Source organism: Crocuta crocuta, unplaced genomic scaffold (assembly GCF_008692635.1).
Source record: "Crocuta crocuta isolate KB4526 unplaced genomic scaffold, BGI_CrCroc_1.0 scaffold246, whole genome shotgun sequence".
In the NCBI taxonomy this organism is placed as follows: domain Eukaryota; kingdom Metazoa; phylum Chordata; class Mammalia; order Carnivora; family Hyaenidae; genus Crocuta; species Crocuta crocuta.
The window spans coordinates 3,646,033-3,662,937 of NW_027531902.1; the positions used below are offsets into that span (position 1 = coordinate 3,646,033).

The 16,905-nt window shown below is 49.6% G+C and overlaps 2 protein-coding genes across 7 annotated transcripts; one reads left to right on the top strand and one right to left on the bottom strand.

Annotated features, from left to right (window-relative positions):
* Window positions 1–23: 23 nt before the first annotated feature.
* Window positions 24–4,872, bottom strand: ATRAID (all-trans retinoic acid induced differentiation factor). Its single transcript, XM_077774061.1, has 7 exons — window positions 4,568–4,872; window positions 3,747–3,868; window positions 1,482–1,553; window positions 1,198–1,269; window positions 976–1,097; window positions 576–673; window positions 24–352 (listed from the first exon to the last, which is right to left on the bottom strand). Exons 1-7 carry the CDS (start codon window positions 4,664–4,666, stop codon window positions 248–250), a joined length of 690 nt encoding a protein of 229 aa, XP_077630187.1. The 5' UTR covers window positions 4,667–4,872; the 3' UTR covers window positions 24–247.
* An 81-nt stretch (window positions 4,873–4,953) lies between these two features.
* SLC5A6 (solute carrier family 5 member 6) lies at window positions 4,954–16,301 on the top strand. Of its 6 annotated transcripts, none has more exons than XM_077774054.1 (19): window positions 4,954–5,211; window positions 5,396–5,462; window positions 6,149–6,228; window positions 7,688–7,774; window positions 8,424–9,095; window positions 9,447–9,512; window positions 9,853–9,904; window positions 10,278–10,345; window positions 10,694–10,848; window positions 11,247–11,387; window positions 11,583–11,712; window positions 12,276–12,364; window positions 12,792–12,904; window positions 13,237–13,304; window positions 13,694–13,780; window positions 13,929–14,110; window positions 14,324–14,427; window positions 14,673–14,791; window positions 15,102–16,301. In XM_077774054.1, exons 5-19 carry the CDS (start codon window positions 8,703–8,705, stop codon window positions 15,252–15,254), a joined length of 1,920 nt encoding a protein of 639 aa, XP_077630180.1. In that variant the 5' UTR covers window positions 4,954–5,211; window positions 5,396–5,462; window positions 6,149–6,228; window positions 7,688–7,774; window positions 8,424–8,702; the 3' UTR covers window positions 15,255–16,301. The 6 variants fall into 6 exon arrangements, with proteins under 6 accessions (XP_077630180.1, XP_077630186.1, XP_077630181.1 ...); XM_077774060.1 differs by having other exon boundaries at window positions 4,956–5,211; window positions 14,673–14,788; XM_077774055.1 differs by lacking the exon at window positions 4,954–5,211 and having other exon boundaries at window positions 5,248–5,462.
* Window positions 16,302–16,905: the final 604 nt, after the last annotated feature.

Here is a 16,905-nt window from a genome sequence, read left to right on the forward strand (position 1 = left end):
AAATTGAAAAAAAAAAAAGAACGACAAGTAAAGATGTTTATTATAGTCAAGCACAAATGGGGCACTGGTCCTTGTCCACTCCTGGACTGCAATGTCCACAACACCCCAAAGCTATGCAACTTCCCATCTTCCTGCCAAATGGCCGCTTCATCCTCGAGGGGGGCCCGCTGGCCAACCATGACTGTCTCCCTGGCTGGGCTAAGTGAGATCAAGATAATCTTTAAGTCAGCAGGAAGACCTATGCAGTTCACCAAGCCTTGGCTTTTCGGCGTTGGGTGCCCCAAAGCAGAATGGAGACGGATAACGTAGTGGATCCCAGAATACCGAAGAACATAAGCAGTGGGAAGGAGCCCTGTGAATGACAGACCAAAAACACCTCATACCGTGTTCCAACAAGGACTACATCCTAACAGCTAATTCTTTCCTGGTATACTGTTCCCCTTATCCAGGGAAATTCTCTTAAGAGTTTCCTTCTCTAGATGATTTGCATCAGCTCTGATCTTACAGCTCTTCTTTCAGAGAGGTTCTTCCTTATGCATTTCTCTTATCCCTAATTAGAAGGCCTAATTCCTCACCTGGCGCATACATTTGTAGCCATGGAAGCCGTCAGCACAGACACATTGCAAGAGACCTGGGCCATCAGGTACACAGGATCCGTTCTCAGGACACATTTCTGGGAGCCAGAGAGAAACAGAGAAAATCATTGGATCTCATTATGTAGATTTCTCAAATATCTGCTTCAACTTAGATTCATTGTCTCGATTATTTCTAGGTCAAAGCAGAATAAAGAAGATTTCAGATAAATAGAACACAACAATAAGAATAATCAAATACATCTTATGACCTTTTCTTTCAAGGTGTTAGAGTTTCAGAAACTTGAACAAGACGCATGTACGCAACTTTACTGTTGGACCTAAAATGGAGAGCGCAAGTGAGGAAAGGCAGTTCCAGAAGGATGGAAGTGAGACAACATACCTTGGTCCCCCGTGCTGTTGCAAAGGTTCTTTTGTCCTTGACAGGTTTGGTTGTTTATATAAAAGGTGACAGTATCCCAGGCGTTAATACCGCCAGGACAGCTGACATCTTGCGGCAGTATCCTGAACACAACACAGGCAGTCACACCACACAGCCCCAAATTGCTGAGCTCACAACACTGTCCCTTTTTGGTTCTCTCCCACACTCTACGCCCTTACTCACAGAGTCTGGAGCTGGGTATAGCCACGGAAAATGTTGGCCAAGTCATCCCTGAGGGGGTTTGCTTGCAGGTCTCTGCAAAGCACACGATGTTAGCACTGTGCTCTAGGAAAACACTCTACTTCCATTTACACATCTTCCTGGACTGGTAATCCAGTTCTCATTCTGAGCTGTCCAGGTTTGGACATTAATATTCAAAGATCTTTCTAGAAGTTCATCCTCAGAGACTTTTCCCATCACCCTTTCACCAGAGTTGCCTTTTGGAGGGAGGATAACCAAACACTTACATGATGACAGCAGTATGTGCCTGAGGAAAGTCTGGACCAGGGTCCTTCAGAGAACAGTTCTGGAGATCCAGCCTGTGGAAATAATCAGTACAATTATATGTCTCTCCTCTTCATTCACGGTAAGCTAATACAACCTGTTTTTCAGCTAATATTAAATGAATACAACCGTGTTCAAGGCCACACACTAGATGCTGTGGTAGCTGTTTTAATTTTGCACTGTCCTATTCTCACCATTAGTTACATGCAGCTATTTAAATTAAATGAAAAAAAAAAAATTCAGTTTCTCATTTGCATTAGCCACATTTCAAGTATTTAGTAACCACTCCCCAGGTGATTAGTGACTACTATCTTGGAAAAGTACAGATATGGACTGGTTCCATCATAGCAGAAAGTTTTATTGGATGGTACTGTTCTAATCAGTATACCTATGCATTTGTGCATGTATTGGAAGAAATTTGTTTCTTGTCTAGGTTAGTGAATCTCACATTGTATTATGATTCTCAGATTCACAAAGGGCCTTCAAATGGGAAAAAAATGCAAGTCACATAAGTGAAAGGCTTTTCCAAGTGCATTTTCTTTTTAAATTTTTAAATGTTTATTTTTTAGAGAGAGAGAGAGAGAGAGAGAATGCAAGTGGGGGAGGGGCAGAGAGAGCAGGTGACACAGAATCTGAAGCAGGCTGCAGGCTCTGAACTGTTAGCACAGAGCCCAATGCAGGGCTTGAACCCAGTAACAGTGCGATCATGACCTGAGCTGAAGTCAGATGCTTAACTAACTGAGCCACCCAGGTGCCCCTGCAAGTGCATTTTCTACCACTGATTGGAGAAAAATTACTGGAAGTTAAGGACCATGTCACATCATTTTTTCTTCACTATCTATTGCTAGTTTGTTCCTTTATTTTTCACATATTTACTGAGTACCTACTAACTACAAAAAATGGAAGAATAAAAGAAAACCTTCCATATCTTAGCTTTCAAGTGGCTTACAACGCAGCAGAGGAAGACCATCGCCAAAAATGAAAGCAATATAAACATGAAATTACAATATGAAAGAAATCACAGGAAAGTATACGAATAATTTTGAGTGGTACAGACACTAAGGATTAGAGAAAGTAAAAAAAATGAGATATCGCTCTGGTATTTGGTAGTAGAGAGCATTCACAGAAGATGCTGGAATTAAAGGATGGATATGTTTTAACTTGGTAGAGGAAGGAAAATCCAGGTAAGGAGAGAGTCCTGAACAAAGAAAACAAAAGTGGAACACTTTTGGAAGTAGGCAAGTCTGGCTGAAGCCAGACCCTCATGAAAAGTTTTAGTGGACAAATATTTGGAAAAAATGTCAGGAAGGTGGATTGAGATCAATCTGTGGTGGTTTATGGTTTGAACTTTATCCTGAGGGTAACAGACAATTCTAATTTTGAAAAACAGAAGGATAATGGGAAAAATGGTTTTTGGGTAGTTTCCTATAGAGAAGTATTTAGGTAATTAGAGAAAGGGAAGAATGAAAGCAAGACAGATGACATTTACAGTTTTGAAGTGAGGGTGCTCTCAAAAGCAAATGCTTAGTAGAAAGCTAGAGGTGCCCATGTGCACCTGCAGCTTGGAGAGGGCCAAGGATTCTGAAAGAGATGTAGTTCTGGGAGATACCTGCAAGGTGGTTATAGCTGGAGACATAAGAATAGATGTAAAGGGTGTAAGAGTATAAAGAGAAAACGCAGAGACTAACGTTCATAAGGGGATGGAAAGAGGAATTTGCCTCAAAGACAAACTTGAATTAATTGGAAGGCAAGAAAATTCTGTTAGCATTGTGCCTTGGAGGCTAAGGGAGTCATTTCACGGAGACACACAGTGAATAACGCAGAGTTGAAAATAAACGAGAACAAAGCTTCTTTTAAGAGGAAGCCATAAAAGGCTTTTTTTTCCTTTTAAAGGAGAAAAAATATGCCGTCTATGCAGTTTCAACAGGAAGAATCACAGGGTTGTTTAACTAGCTGAAACGCTACTAACACATTTAAAAGTGTGAGAATCACGTGGTTCATGAGTTTGAGTCCTAAGCACTCTTAGTGCGGAGCCTGCTTGGGATTCTCTCTCCTTCTCTCTCTGCCCCTCTCTGGCTCACTCTCTGTGTCGCTCTCAAAAGTGTGAGAATCATGGCTTGGATGTCTCCAAAGTTGGCACCAATATTTATCCCAATAGCCAATCAGGCAAGCCCTTAAGAATCTGGTTCCAGAATTCTTCCAGTATCCAGGGTTGTCTTCTCTCTCACCCCAGGATGGTGCCCTTCTGATTCAGGCAGCAGCGGGCCTGCAGCATTAGCTCTGGTGTCTGCTTACAATAAAGTGCCACTTCTGACAAATTTCGCACACTCCCTGGACACTGGACGCATATCTGCAGAAGAGAAAAAAAGCTATTAGGATTCCAGAAAGAAAAGCCAAGAGAAGAACAAGCAGGGGTCAAAAGTTAACTGCCAACACACTCTTCAGAATCCCTGTAACACTGGGCAGGTGAGTGTCCTGTCTTTATGTCGTTTGACTAGGAGATCCATTTCTTTGCCGAGAGCCACGATCCAAATCAGCACCCTAGAGACTTTCTATACCAGAGGTCACCCAGAAAGGCCCTCGTCTTCGAACATCAACGTTCGAACACTATTTATTATGCCCTCTCCAGTGACTTCTCAATCTGACAGACCCGGTTCGGGCAGGTATAAAAGCACTGCAGGTATACGAATAACTCAAGCATTACAGAAAGTACAGTCCTGCCAGGGCAGGGCACGAGATACGGCATTCGCGCGAGACGTGCGTGAAGCAGAGCCAGAGGACTCGTCGGTAGACAAACAATTTAAAATTATTCAAAAGAGCAACGAGATCAAATTTAAAAGGTCTACGTCAGCAAGGCGAGGTCACTGGGGGACCTACGCTGCGTGAGTACACGGGAGCCGGAGCCGGCGGGGCTACAGCTGGGGAAGCCTCAGGGACGAAATCGTCGCCACGGGCAGGCTGGGGAGAGCCGGGAGCCGAGGGCGGGCGAGCGCGAAACAAGGCTACCCAGGAACTATGCTGCAGTCCGACCTCTAACTTGCTTCTGTACCTCGGGTAGCGCCGGGGCCCTTTCCACGCCCACAACAAGGAGCACGGCCGCTGCCCAAGGCACCAGGCTCGAAAGACCGGCCGGCCCGCGAGGGGCCATTTTTCGCTCCCTTTGTCCTTCTCAGCACCTCGCGAGACTTGCGCGTGTGGCCCCGCCCTCCGCGGGCGTGGCCCAGTCGGCCCGAAGCGGGCTGGGGGATTGCTGCGGGTTGAGGTCAGAGCTGTTGTCAGTGCGTCCCAGTCCCTGTTAGAGAGGACTGGCCAACCCCCTCTCCTTTCCCTCGTTAGCTAAGTCCTCCCCGCCGCCGCTCCCTCGGCTCCGCGTTCCTCGCTTCCGGGTACCGAGGTCGCGTCACCGCAGTNGCGGCCCGGGGAAGGGGCCCTGCTGTCACTCAGCCAGCCGGCAGGTGGCAGGCCAGGCTTTGCCACCGCCGCCTCAGTCAACTGAAGACCCAACAAATGGGGCGGGCCGGCGTCAGGGGCCGGTGCCGCGAGGCTCCCGAGAGTGGTGCCGGGGCAGGGAGCGACGGGGCGAGTCGGCCCCCCGGTGAAGGCGCGGGAAGATCTGAGTTGTGAGCCTCGTGGTGGTAGTGGTTAAGCTACCTCACGTGTGCAGGGAAGGCGAGAAGCCAGCAAATAAAGAGGGTAAGGGTGATGGAGGAGCGTAGAGTGAAGGGCAAACCTTGGCGGGAGGAGACGAGCCTGGGGACGCCCCGGGCACCCTGGCCCCTTCACAGTAGTCCGGAGACCGCGTGGCGGTCGGAGCTTGGTGAAGAGGAAGGGACGGGATAGGCACTTCCCTGCCTTCTCATCTCCTTTCCCTTCCTAGAAAAACGGCCCGATGCTGATCTCGAGAAAAACGACCGGACTTTCTTAGCCTTGGCTGAGCCACGGAGGTAAGGGACAGGCGAGCGCTCCCCAGAGGCTGGCACTGCGGAGGCCCGCGCCCGGAGGGATTGCGTGGTGTCTTTGCTTAGGGCCGTGCAAAAGCTCATCAAAGCCAACTCCTCTGAGTAGCCCCGCAGGCTTCCCTCCCACATCGCCGCAGGCAGGTGGAATCTTCCTGAAAGAGTTTACTTTTAGCTGGTGGGCAAGTTCTCTAAGGCATCGGTAGTTATTAGCATTTTAATGAGTGTACTCAACCCTTTCAGACCTTGAGGAGTTCTAGGCACAAGGACAGATTTTGAAGTAATCTTTCTGAGGCAGTGGGTCCTCCGGCAGCCCCTTTTTGGGTTCTGTGGGAGTCCAGGCTGTTGAGTGCCGGTGGGGGTTGGGGGTAGGTAGGGTGGTATAGCAGGTTTCTCTTCCCTTTCTGTTCCTGTTATACGTTTAAGAAGGGGTCTCACAATCTACTATTTATGCCTTGTGTGTTTCAGTTTTAGTGAAACAACTCAGCTCTTACTTTTGGCTCCCACTCTCTCAGAGAGATGCAAGTCCATGGGCTTTACAATGGTGTGGAGTAGATTTTTGGTAGCGTTTTTAGAACGCCACTGACTATCCTGTTCTTAGAATCAGAATCCTTGCTAAAGAACACTTTGTTACCGGGTCGGGTTTTACTGGTCTTGTCTGCCTCTCTCTTCAGCCTTCAGGGAAGGTTCTCCATACTTCATGCTGTGAAGAAGCTCCACCAATTTACCCCAGAAGTAGAGGATCACCAGTTCGGTAAGTGTGTGTTCTAATCTATACCGAGACCATTTTCCTTTCTGTAACCATTCTACCCTTATCATTAAGCCTTTACAGCTACACATTTTTTTTTTAATGTTTATTTATTTGAGAGAGAGAGAAGAACAAGCAAGCAAGGCAGAGAGAGAGGGAGACAGAGACTACACATTCTTATTTGCATATAGCAGACACTTCTCTTACTCCCTGGTATTTTCCATCACCTCTATCATAGTAAAATTTGCCAAAGAGGAGCCCCAGGGAATCTTTAGGATAAACCAGAGGGGCCTGGTGGGAACACTGTTTTGAGAACTAACATTTCAGACTCCTAGAACATGTGATCCAAGAGTTGCCGGCTCTGATTTCCTATCTTTGTTGGCTCCACGAGGTTCAGAGTTCAGGTTTGGTCTGTGTAAAGCCATATTTTGCCAGCTAGGCAACATCTGCCCAAGAACACAGTGTGGGAGAATCAGAAGACAGCCAGGCTGATCTTTCTCCTAGTGGGCAAGAACAGAAGACATAGGTTATATTAATGTGTGTCTAGACTAGTTTAAGTCTAAACTTTGTTCCGTGAATGACTGACTGCAATTACCATTCTGCTCCTGACCTGGTTCTAGGAATAGTAAGGATGTCCCCATCCCCCCAGGTGAATCACCTGTCATACATGCAGATAGCACTCCTTCCTTCTCCCTTGTTTTGTATTATTCCCCGTAACTTTAAGCAAGTTATTTAACTTGTCTACCTCTGTTTCCTTGAGAACTAGAGAACGTTCATGCAAACTGCCTAAACTGAGGTGTGGTGCTTTAAAAAAGAGGTCTTGAAAACAACATTACTTGTCATCAGTTAGGCTATCTAAAAACCTGATATGCTGTGGTATTTTCTCCATGTCAATGAGAGTCTCACAGATATTCTCTGAAGATATTACAGTATAAATAAAGAGTGGATGGGTGGGGAATCACTAGACTTGAGCTCTGATTTAGACTGACAATAATTAGCTCTATGGTTTTGGAAAGATCGCTTGAATCACCGGGCCTTGTGTCTTTGTTGGTAACTGAGGGGTCCAAGGGATCATCGTGATAGTGATCTCTTATATTCCCTTAAGTTTTGAAGTAGTATAATCCTGTTCTTGTTCTGAGGATAATGCTATGTTCTTGAGGATTAGTATTTTTTTATGCAGGAGTCAGAAAAGCAACTTTCCCATTTCTATCAGCTCCTCCTTTCTAATTCCCTTTAGCACACAGCGCCAAGTGTGACTTACAGTGAAAGCCTAATCCAGCTAGGAATGCTGTTGAATGTGAACTCCCTGTTCCCCATTCTGGAGCTTCTAGGACTGAGCTAGAGTTTGGGGGTCATAGTGTGATAGGGCCATTTGGATAACACTGGTTCCTTACAGGGGCCAGAACAAACAGCTGCTGGGCTTCACTTCACCCCTAATTCCTGATTTCATCTCCGCCACTTACAGAGCCAGACCCTCAGCTTCCATCCAGCTTCAGACGCACACAGCTTCTCCAGGCAGCGCTGGAGATTACAGCAGGGATTACTTCTCTAGGTAGGTGTCTACCTCAGGAGGCTAGGAGTACTCTCCCTAGCTGTTCCCTTGCCCAAGCTCCCTGGCTGATTTGCTTTTCTATAATCGTAAGCTGAACTCCTGGCTCCAGCATGTTACCCTCTCACTTTTGAATTCTACCACTCTTCCCAGATCTGCTGTTGACCATAGTGTTCCAGGGAGAGGAGCTGGGAAGTGGGTGGCAGGGGAGAGCAAAGTGCTTAGTCTGGGGATGCCTAGAATGGAGTTTGGGATTCCATGAAGCTAATCTTACTGGGGATCAGGGTTGAGAAGGGGTCCTGTTAGCAAGGGGGCCCTGGGAATATGGGAGGGGGCTGAGGCTAGGGGAAATAGAAGAAGCTATGCTGTTATTAGTCTCCATTTCTTCTTCCCTGCTGGGCTGTGGCGCCAGGTTGGGGTCTGCTGGCTTAGTACATTGTAGTGACTGGGTCTCTGCCTGCAAGTGGGGGCAGGGAAATCTTCTGAGAAGAAATGTGGCTAGAGTTGATTTTTCTTTTGTTACTGGGGTGGAGACCTTCAAGAAAGCTTTTATATTTCTCAGCTGTGTCTGCCCAAAATGGTCTTAGCCAAATAGTTGTCTCCCAGCTGTCTCACTCTGCTGTTCTTTTCTCCCCTACCAAAACCATACCAGGACCTCCAGACCTCCAAGGGCTGTACAGAACTGGCTGGTCCAAGTTTGACCTGTTGGATACACAGGGCTGAGGGCTGATGCACATGAAGTCAGGATAGGCCTGACTAGGAGCGGATTCCTTTGCAGCTCACCTTGGACAATGTCACTCGGTGGAGGAGAAGGACTGTGAGATCGTGGCTGGAAGCCAGGTTGTAGCCACTTGCCTGCTATTGCCCAGCTGAGTGGCAGCCCAGAGCCCAAGAGCAGCAAGTGGCTATAGGTCATAGACACAGTGAAGATATGAGTGTGGGGGTTAGCACCTCTACTCCCCTGCTTCCAGACTCTGGCGCAAATGTGGTCACATCTACCTTCTCCCTTGCGGACTATGTGGTGTTTGCCCTGCTGCTGGTTCTGTCCCTTGCCATTGGGCTCTACCATGCCTTTCGTGGCTGGGGCCGGCATACTGTTGGCCAGCTGCTCATGGCAGACCGCAAAATGGGCTGTCTTCCTGTGGCTCTGTCGCTGCTGGCCACCTTCCAGTCAGCCGTGGCCATTCTGGGTGTGCCGTCCGAGATTTACCGATTTGGGACCCAGTATTGGTTCCTGGGTTGCTGCTATTTCCTGGGGTTGTTGATCCCTGCACACGTCTTCATCCCTGTCTTCTACCGTCTGCATCTCACCAGTGCCTATGAGGTGAGCAGAGAGGGAGGAGCACATACGACCACCAGAGTCAGAGATGGAAAGGAGGAAGAGGGCACATATAAGGGATCTGGGTCCCTGGACCTCTTCTACCTAATGAGAGCGATGGGACACATCATGTGTTTCCAAGCTCTTTCTGGGTGAAGTCTAGTGGGAGTGGGGAGAGGAGGAGGATTCTGTGATGAGAGGCCCAGAGTGGATAGGAGTTGAATATTCCCTCATGTTCCTGGGCTTCTTGAGGGATGCTGTGTGTGAATTGTGGGAGTAGAGTGGGGAGGATTACCTTTAAATATATAGAGAGATATCTATGTATATGTATTTATGTCTATACATGTCTCCATCTAGTATCTGGAGCTTCGATTCAATAAGGCTGTGCGGATTTGTGGGACCGTGACCTTTATCTTTCAGATGGTAAGTGGAAATGAGGGTTGAATTTGAGTGTAAGATATGGTAGAGAGACCCAGACTCAGGCATGCTGAAGCACTCTGAGCTTTCCCTGCTCTCAGGCAGGATTAAAAGTCCTGCTAGGGGTCCGTGTCCCTGAAGCCACCAGAGGCATCTTGCTTCCGATTCCTTCTGGTTTCAGCACAGTCAGTATGGTGGCAGCAAGCTAAAATTTGGAAGAAGGGAAAGGAAAGTGAGCCTAGATGAAGGGAGAAGCCTAGTTTAGGAGCTGAGGTCCATCTTTTCTCCTCTCCCTGCCCGCCCTCATTTCCCTTCCCTCTCACATTCTCTTTTCCATACCCAACAGGTGATCTACATGGGGGTTGTGCTGTATGCACCATCGTTGGCCCTCAATGCAGGTGAGGAGTCACAGCCCCTGGCTCTCATCCACAGCAGGCAGGGAAAACACCTTTGGGAGGGGCAAGTAGAGGAGAGTGTGCAGAAAAGAATCTGACCTTGGCCAAGGAGTTATTTCACTGTATGGGCCCTTGGCTAGCCTGTGCTAGAGGTGGAAGCCCCTTGGTTCACCTCACTTGAAAGCTAATCAGATGTTACTGTGTCTCATCTAATTGGTTAATCAGTACCTTTTGGTGGGGTTCAAACATTGTTTTCAATTGTGGTGAAGGATTTATTTCATCCTTAATGCCTGAATGTTTCATGTCTCACTGGGGTTTCTTCTGGTCTTTTGGAAACTCTTCTAGAGACAGGATTATGGTTTTTATTTGTTTGCAGTGACTGGCTTTGATCTGTGGTCGTCAGTGCTGACCATAGGCATTGTCTGTACTATCTATACTGCTTTGGTAAGTGTGGGAAATCCTAGAAGAGGGAGAGGCAGAGGTGAAGTAAGGAGGGGAGATGGGAAGAAAAAGAAAAGGGATGAGGTAAAAATGTAGGTGGGGAGATGGGATGGAGTTTTAGGGTGGGATGAAATAATACTTAGGGGATGCAATAGGACTTTGGTGGGAAGAGGAATATAGGAGAGGGGACGCATACTGAAGGTAGGGGGTGGGGTGGGAATGAGGTCGACAGGGTCTCAACAATTAGGAGGTCCCTGGTGGTGGTTCAGTGCCCTTGCTGGTGGTAAGATGTCTTAACTTGTGGATGGTTTTAAAGACATTTGTGTCAGGCATGCTTTCTTTTCCCTGCAGGGTGGGCTGAAGGCAGTCATCTGGACAGATGTGTTCCAGACGCTGGTCATGTTCCTAGGGCAGCTGGTGGTTATCATTGTGGGATCAGCCAAGGTGGATGGCTTGGGTCATGTGTGGGAAGTGGCTTCCCAGCATGGCCTCATTTCTGGGATCGAGTAAGTGCACCCCTTCCCCTGGCTGGGATCTAGTGCCTGGGGGCTGAGCCCATCCTAGAGCCTGAACTTGAGGCTGCAGTAAGCAGAGGACCGGGTGTGGGAGCCTTAGGTGGCAGCACTGAGACGGGTGGTAAGCTGGCACTGCAGAGATTGAGAGTGATCACAGGGATCTGACTGGTGGGTGAGGAGGGGCAGGATGTTTTTAGTATTTGGAATGAGGCTGTGGGTTGGTGGGATAGACTCCTTCCTCCATCTTGCTGCACTCTCACATGTCCACCCAGTTCTTGCCTTCAGTAGCTCCAGTCCCTTGCAGCAGTGTCTGTTCTGTTCTCCTCTGACGCTCGTTGTAGGAGTGCGAGAAAGGCTGAGACACAGTGACCAATTGGCATCTGTTGCAGGCTGAATCCAGATCCTTTTGTACGGCACACTTTCTGGACATTGGCTTTTGGGGGTGTCTTCATGATGCTCTCCTTGTATGGGGTGAACCAGGCTCAGGTGCAGCGCTACCTCAGTTCCCGCACGGAGAAGGCTGCTATACTGTGAGTACAGGGACAGGAAGACCAGGGAGCAGGGGCTAGGGAGGATGGAGGGCCCCTGTTCTATGGGGCAGTTCTCTGGCAGGTGGGGGCATGGCAGAGTACAAACACACCCATTGGGGTCTGCCTTTTGGAACTTGGGGACATGCCTGAAGGCGTCTATTAACACTCTGTTTCCCTGGCACTGGTCTCTTGCAGCTCCTGCTATGCAGTCTTCCCTTGCCAGCAGGTAGTCCTCTGCATGAGCTGTCTCATTGGCCTGGTCATGTTCGCCTATTACCAGAAGCATCCCATGAGCACCCAGCAGGCTCAAGCAGCCCCTGACCAGGTGAGAAGGCCTCCCTGGCACTCTTCTGTGCCCATGAGGGCCAGCCTGGCGCCCTGAGAGGAGTGTCTGGTTGGCTGCAGAAAAGACTCCTACCCTGGGTAGGAAATGGATGTAAGTCTCTTTTCACTGGGATTCTACAACCTGGCACATGAGGGTCCCAGTTCCCGGCAACACCTAATCACAGTGCTCGCCCTGCTGGGGTGGGGACCTGCCTTCATTGGCTCACCACTGTGCGCCACGCCATGCGCTTTGCTAGGAGCTTGTCACATACCTGGCCTCCTCTAATCCTCACAACAGCCTCGTTTCATGGAAGAGAAAAAAGTCACGTGGCCCACGTGCTTGTCTCACTGCTAATCAGGGGCATGGCTGGGGTGTGAACTGTGTTCTCTCTCCAGAGCCCATTTTCTTCTACTTACTGTGAGTCACCTTTGGTGCTTAGCACCCTTCTTAATCACCAGGTCTCCGTAGACTGGCAGGGGCGTGTATAGGGGGCTTCCCACATGTCTTGCCTTGGGGAAGGACTCCTCTCTCAAGAGAGCTGTGCACTTCTGCTCTGCCTGCAGTTCGTCCTGTATTTTGTGATGGATCTCCTGAAAGACCTGCCGGGCCTGCCTGGGCTCTTCGTTGCCTGCCTCTTCAGTGGTTCCCTCAGGTACCTTCTTTGACCATTTTCCTCAGGTTTGGTGCAGCTGATCCCTGCTTGGCACAAGGTGACAGGTGGAGGAGGGGATCTCTCTGAATTTCTCAATGTGCCCATCCTTCTGTGGATGATGAGGGACAGCTTCTCTGTGTAGGAGAGAGCATATCCTCTCCCAGGAGAAGCCCCCCTTTTGGTGAAGGATTCTTCTGTTTACAACACCAGGAATTGATTCTACTTATCAAAACCTGTACTCCACTCAGAAAGGGACAGGTGTCCTTGCCTTAAAGGCCTCTTCCTCGGCTGCCAACTGTGAGGATGGCTTTTGGCTGTATATGTTCTCTCCTGTCTTTAGGGTGCTGCTCCCTTAGTAGGGCCCCTGGTGGTTTTGCCTGTCAGTTCCCAGACTCAGCACAGCTCATCTTTGTCTTCCTCCTTTCAGCACCATATCCTCTGCTTTTAATTCATTGGCAACTGTTACGATGGAAGATCTGATCCGACCCTGGTTCCCTCAGTTCTCTGAAGTCCAGGCCATCATGCTTTCCAGACTCCTCGGTGGGATTATGCTTCCTCATCTTTTCAGTTGTATTCTTTCTAAGACATACCTGAAGCCCTATCATCAGTCTGCTTGACAGCACCAGCTTTGGCCTGCACTTGGCGCTTGCCACATGAAGCACACAACTTTGTTTACATCTCAGGGCATTTCCTGGGACGGTCTCTGAGTCCCATAAGCATGAAGGTGGGAGGGACCTGGAGCTGGGACGGGAGGTAATATGCCCTGTTTCCAGGGACACAGGTAGTGGTTTGGCTGGGGAAGGAGCTTTGTACTACCTTTCTGTCTTTTTGTTGTGTTTACTTTGCGTGTTTTCTCCCTTTTTCCCCCCCAGGCTTCGGCTATGGGCTACTTTGTCTGGGAATGGCCTATATTTCTTCTCAGATGGGATCTGTGCTGCAGGTAAGGACTACGCAGAGAAGAAAGCAATTGCTAAGGGAGGAAAGGAATTGATTGAGATGGGAAGTTGAGGAATACTGCTGATGCAAAGGGAATGGTATAGGGATGGTGTCAAAAGCTCACCTTTGATGGAACACCTTTAGCTGTGAGTAGCCTTCCCCAGAGTCATTCCCAGGAGCTTGTTGGCTCAGACATCTAGGGATTATTTTAGCCTCAGAGGAGAACCCAAAGCACATTTCCGTACCCATATGCCTTCTGGAATCCTGCATTCAGATGTTTCCATCTAGAACACAGATCTGACAAGTGGGGCGCTGAGCCATTGGTGGGTGGCTGTGCTCTACATTGGTGAGGCTGGGGAAGCTCTGAGCCTAAATGTTCTGTTCTTTCCGCAGGCAGCGCTCAGCATCTTTGGCATGGTTGGGGGGCCGCTGCTCGGACTCTTCTGCCTTGGGATGTTCTTTCCTTGTGCCAATCCTGCTGTGAGTTACTCGTCTGGCTGCATAGTCACGTACAGGGGCGGGCCTGGGGAATGGCTTGGCCGGGCTCTCCCCATGAGTTCTGGGAACTGGTGTGAAGGTTTATGAGGGCTGGCATCTTAACTGGAGAATGTGCTGTGTCTCTGGGCAGGGTGCCATCGTGGGCCTATTGGCTGGACTTGTCATGGCCTTCTGGATTGGCATTGGGAGCATAGTGACCAAGATGGCCTCTGGCGTGGCACCCTCTCCCTCTAATATATCCAGCTTTTCCCTGCCTGGCAACCTGACCACCATTGCCATGACCACACTGATGCCCTCAACCACTCATTCCAGGTGAGTGGGGTTCACTCACTTTCTCCTTGGGGCGAATAGCTCATGTTTGAGGGGTTTCCCAGGGGTCTTACTAAAGGATGGACCACCACAGTCCTTGGGGCAATGTTGAGTGTTGGATCCCAAGACCCTGGGACACTGTAGGGGGTGGAGCCAGGTCCCTGAGGAATGCCCTCTCAGTAAATTGCTAACTGTTCTTATTCTTGTTCTCCCCAGGCCTACAGGGCTGCAACGGCTCTACTCGTTGTCGTATTTATGGTACAGCGCTCACAACTCCACCACAGTCATTGTGGTGGGCCTGATTGTCAGTTGGCTCACTGGTGAGGGCGTGTGGGATGGGGGCACAGAGAGGCAGGACTAGCTGAGGGAGGCTGATCAGGGATTCTGGACTCTGGGGTAGAACTGACCGTGCCCTTCGGGCTCCTGGGTGTCTGTAACAGTCGGACTTCTTGGCTGAGCTCTGGGAGGTTGACAGGGGCTAAGGACTCAGAGCCCCAAGAACGGATGGCTTGCTGGGTGTGCACTAGTTATGTGGTAGGAGACTCAGAAGTGCCTTTGCCTTCAGGGGGAATGCGGGGCCGGACCCTGAACCCTCGGACCATTTCCCCAGTGTTTTCAAGACTTGTTGACCTCCTGCCCCTGTGTTGTCAGAAGCGATTTCACTGCGAAAGCTATAGCCAGGTAGCAGTTACATTGTCCAGATTATACCCTCCCTTACCTCTCCAGATTATTACCAGATCTTGCAGGTTTCCTTCCGTCCCCTTCCTTTCTCCCCAGCAACCCCCGGCTTGTACCCATGGGGCAGTGCTGGCTTGGTGGACAGAAGGGTCTCAGCCCAGAGAGGTGCCCAGCATGCTGCCCTTTCTCCTCTCTCCTCCTGCCTCCCTGCTCTCCTTGTGCTTTGCTTCTCCCTTTCTCCCCTGCCACCCCTTGCTGATCTCCTTTCCACAGGGATCAAAGCAGTGTCTCATTCCCTTTGCTCTGTGTTCTCCAGGACCTCTCGGTGGATACCCCTGCATTTCCAGAAAAGATGAGTAACGGGATGTTGAAGAATAGCAGAGACAAGGAGGCCATGGCTGTGCCCGAGGAAGGCTCAGCCCATCAGGGGAACAGCCCCACCTTCATCCTCCAGGAGACCTCACTGTGACCTGGGCTCGGGTCCCAGTCCCTGAGGCAGCCTGTAGTATGATGATGAGTTACATGATGCATAATGCAGAGACAAGCGAGGACTAGATTACCTAGCCCACCAAAGGATCATGTTCTTAGATGTTTGGGCTGCAGTGGAAGCTGTCATGGCATGGGAAGTGTGAGGGGAGGAAAGGGGTTTTACTTGTCCCTTGACAGTCTGTTCTCTAGAAGACCAGGCTTGCAGTGGACAGGATTTTGCTAGAAAAGGGTATAGGTGCAAATCCTCTGGGAAATGGGTAATGGCTTCTGATTAATCATCATCAGGGTCCTTTGAAGTGAAGAGAAACTGCAGTGCTGATGATCACTGTCCGGGGGCCTGATTTGACAAGGTTGGCCACGTTTACCGCTAAATACAAAGCTGCCTTGGCCAGCTTTTGATTCTCTCGCAGTCCAGTTTTAAGCATAGTTTCTGTCAGCCACAGATGGCGGGTGACTACATCCAGGTTGTCCGGGACACCTTGGCCCCTCTCATTCTTACCTGTCTACCTCCATCCTTGAGGCAGAGGGTTTGTTGTCCCAGAGGGTCCTCTCAGACTGGTACGGGGCGCCTGGGGGGCTCAGGCAGTTGAGCGTCTTGACTTTGGCTCAGGTCATGATCTCACAGTTCATGAGTTTGAGCCCCACGTGGGCTCACTGCCATCAACGTGGATTCTGCTTTGGATCCTCTGTCCCTCCCTTGCTTATGTTCTCTCTCTCTCTCTCTCAAAAACAGACAAACAAAAAATATTTTTTAAAAAAACAATAGACTGGTACATTCATCTCCTTTGCATAAAGTAGGGAAGCTTTCTACCTCGCTGCCCACACCCACCACCTATGTAACGGGCACTTGGGGACGGGACAGATGTTGATCCAAGAAACCAGGGCACGACCAGGTCCACTGTGGAGTGTGCCAGCCACCCGGCACACCACCCTGGTGTCATTTTGTTGTTTGTGCTCCTGTTTCCTTTCGGAGTTTCTTTCCCACATATCTTTGTTCCTAGGAAATAAAAGCTTAATGGACCTAGAATCTGGGTTCCTTTGCTGTTGGTTCACAGCTGCTCTGGTTCACCCCAGGCCCATCCATAGCAGTGATAGAGCCCCCTCTACAAGTGGTCCTGTCCTGAGGAGAGGTGGCAGGGGCCTAGCTCTGGCCCCATGACATTTGGAGACTGGCCAGCTTGTCTTCAGGGGACAGCATTGTGCTCCTCTGGGTGGAAGATGCACACTCCTGCTGCTCAGTCTGTCTCATGTCCCACCCACCTTGTCCTTGACCAGAACAGTCACTGCTGCTCAGATTGTCCACTTTGGGGGCTTTTGGGAGAATGCTGCTGCTTGCTGGGTGACCTGAAGCCTGCCTGAGATTGTCTCTTCTCTGCCCTTCACCTGCTTGTGTGCATGCTCTAAATAAATAAAGAAACAAACAAAAGAAACAACATTGGAGCTGGGCTCTTGTGAAGAACACAGCCTAAGGCCCTCCTGGCCTCCTCCAACTGCACAAGTTCTACAGGCCCCTCAGGCAGATCTGTGGACAGTTTCAAGAAATGCCAAGTTGACTGCCCTGAGGTCTGCCTTGATAGCCCCTCTACCTGGAGGCGGAGGGGGTGCTGCTTCTGGCTAACTACCCCCACCCC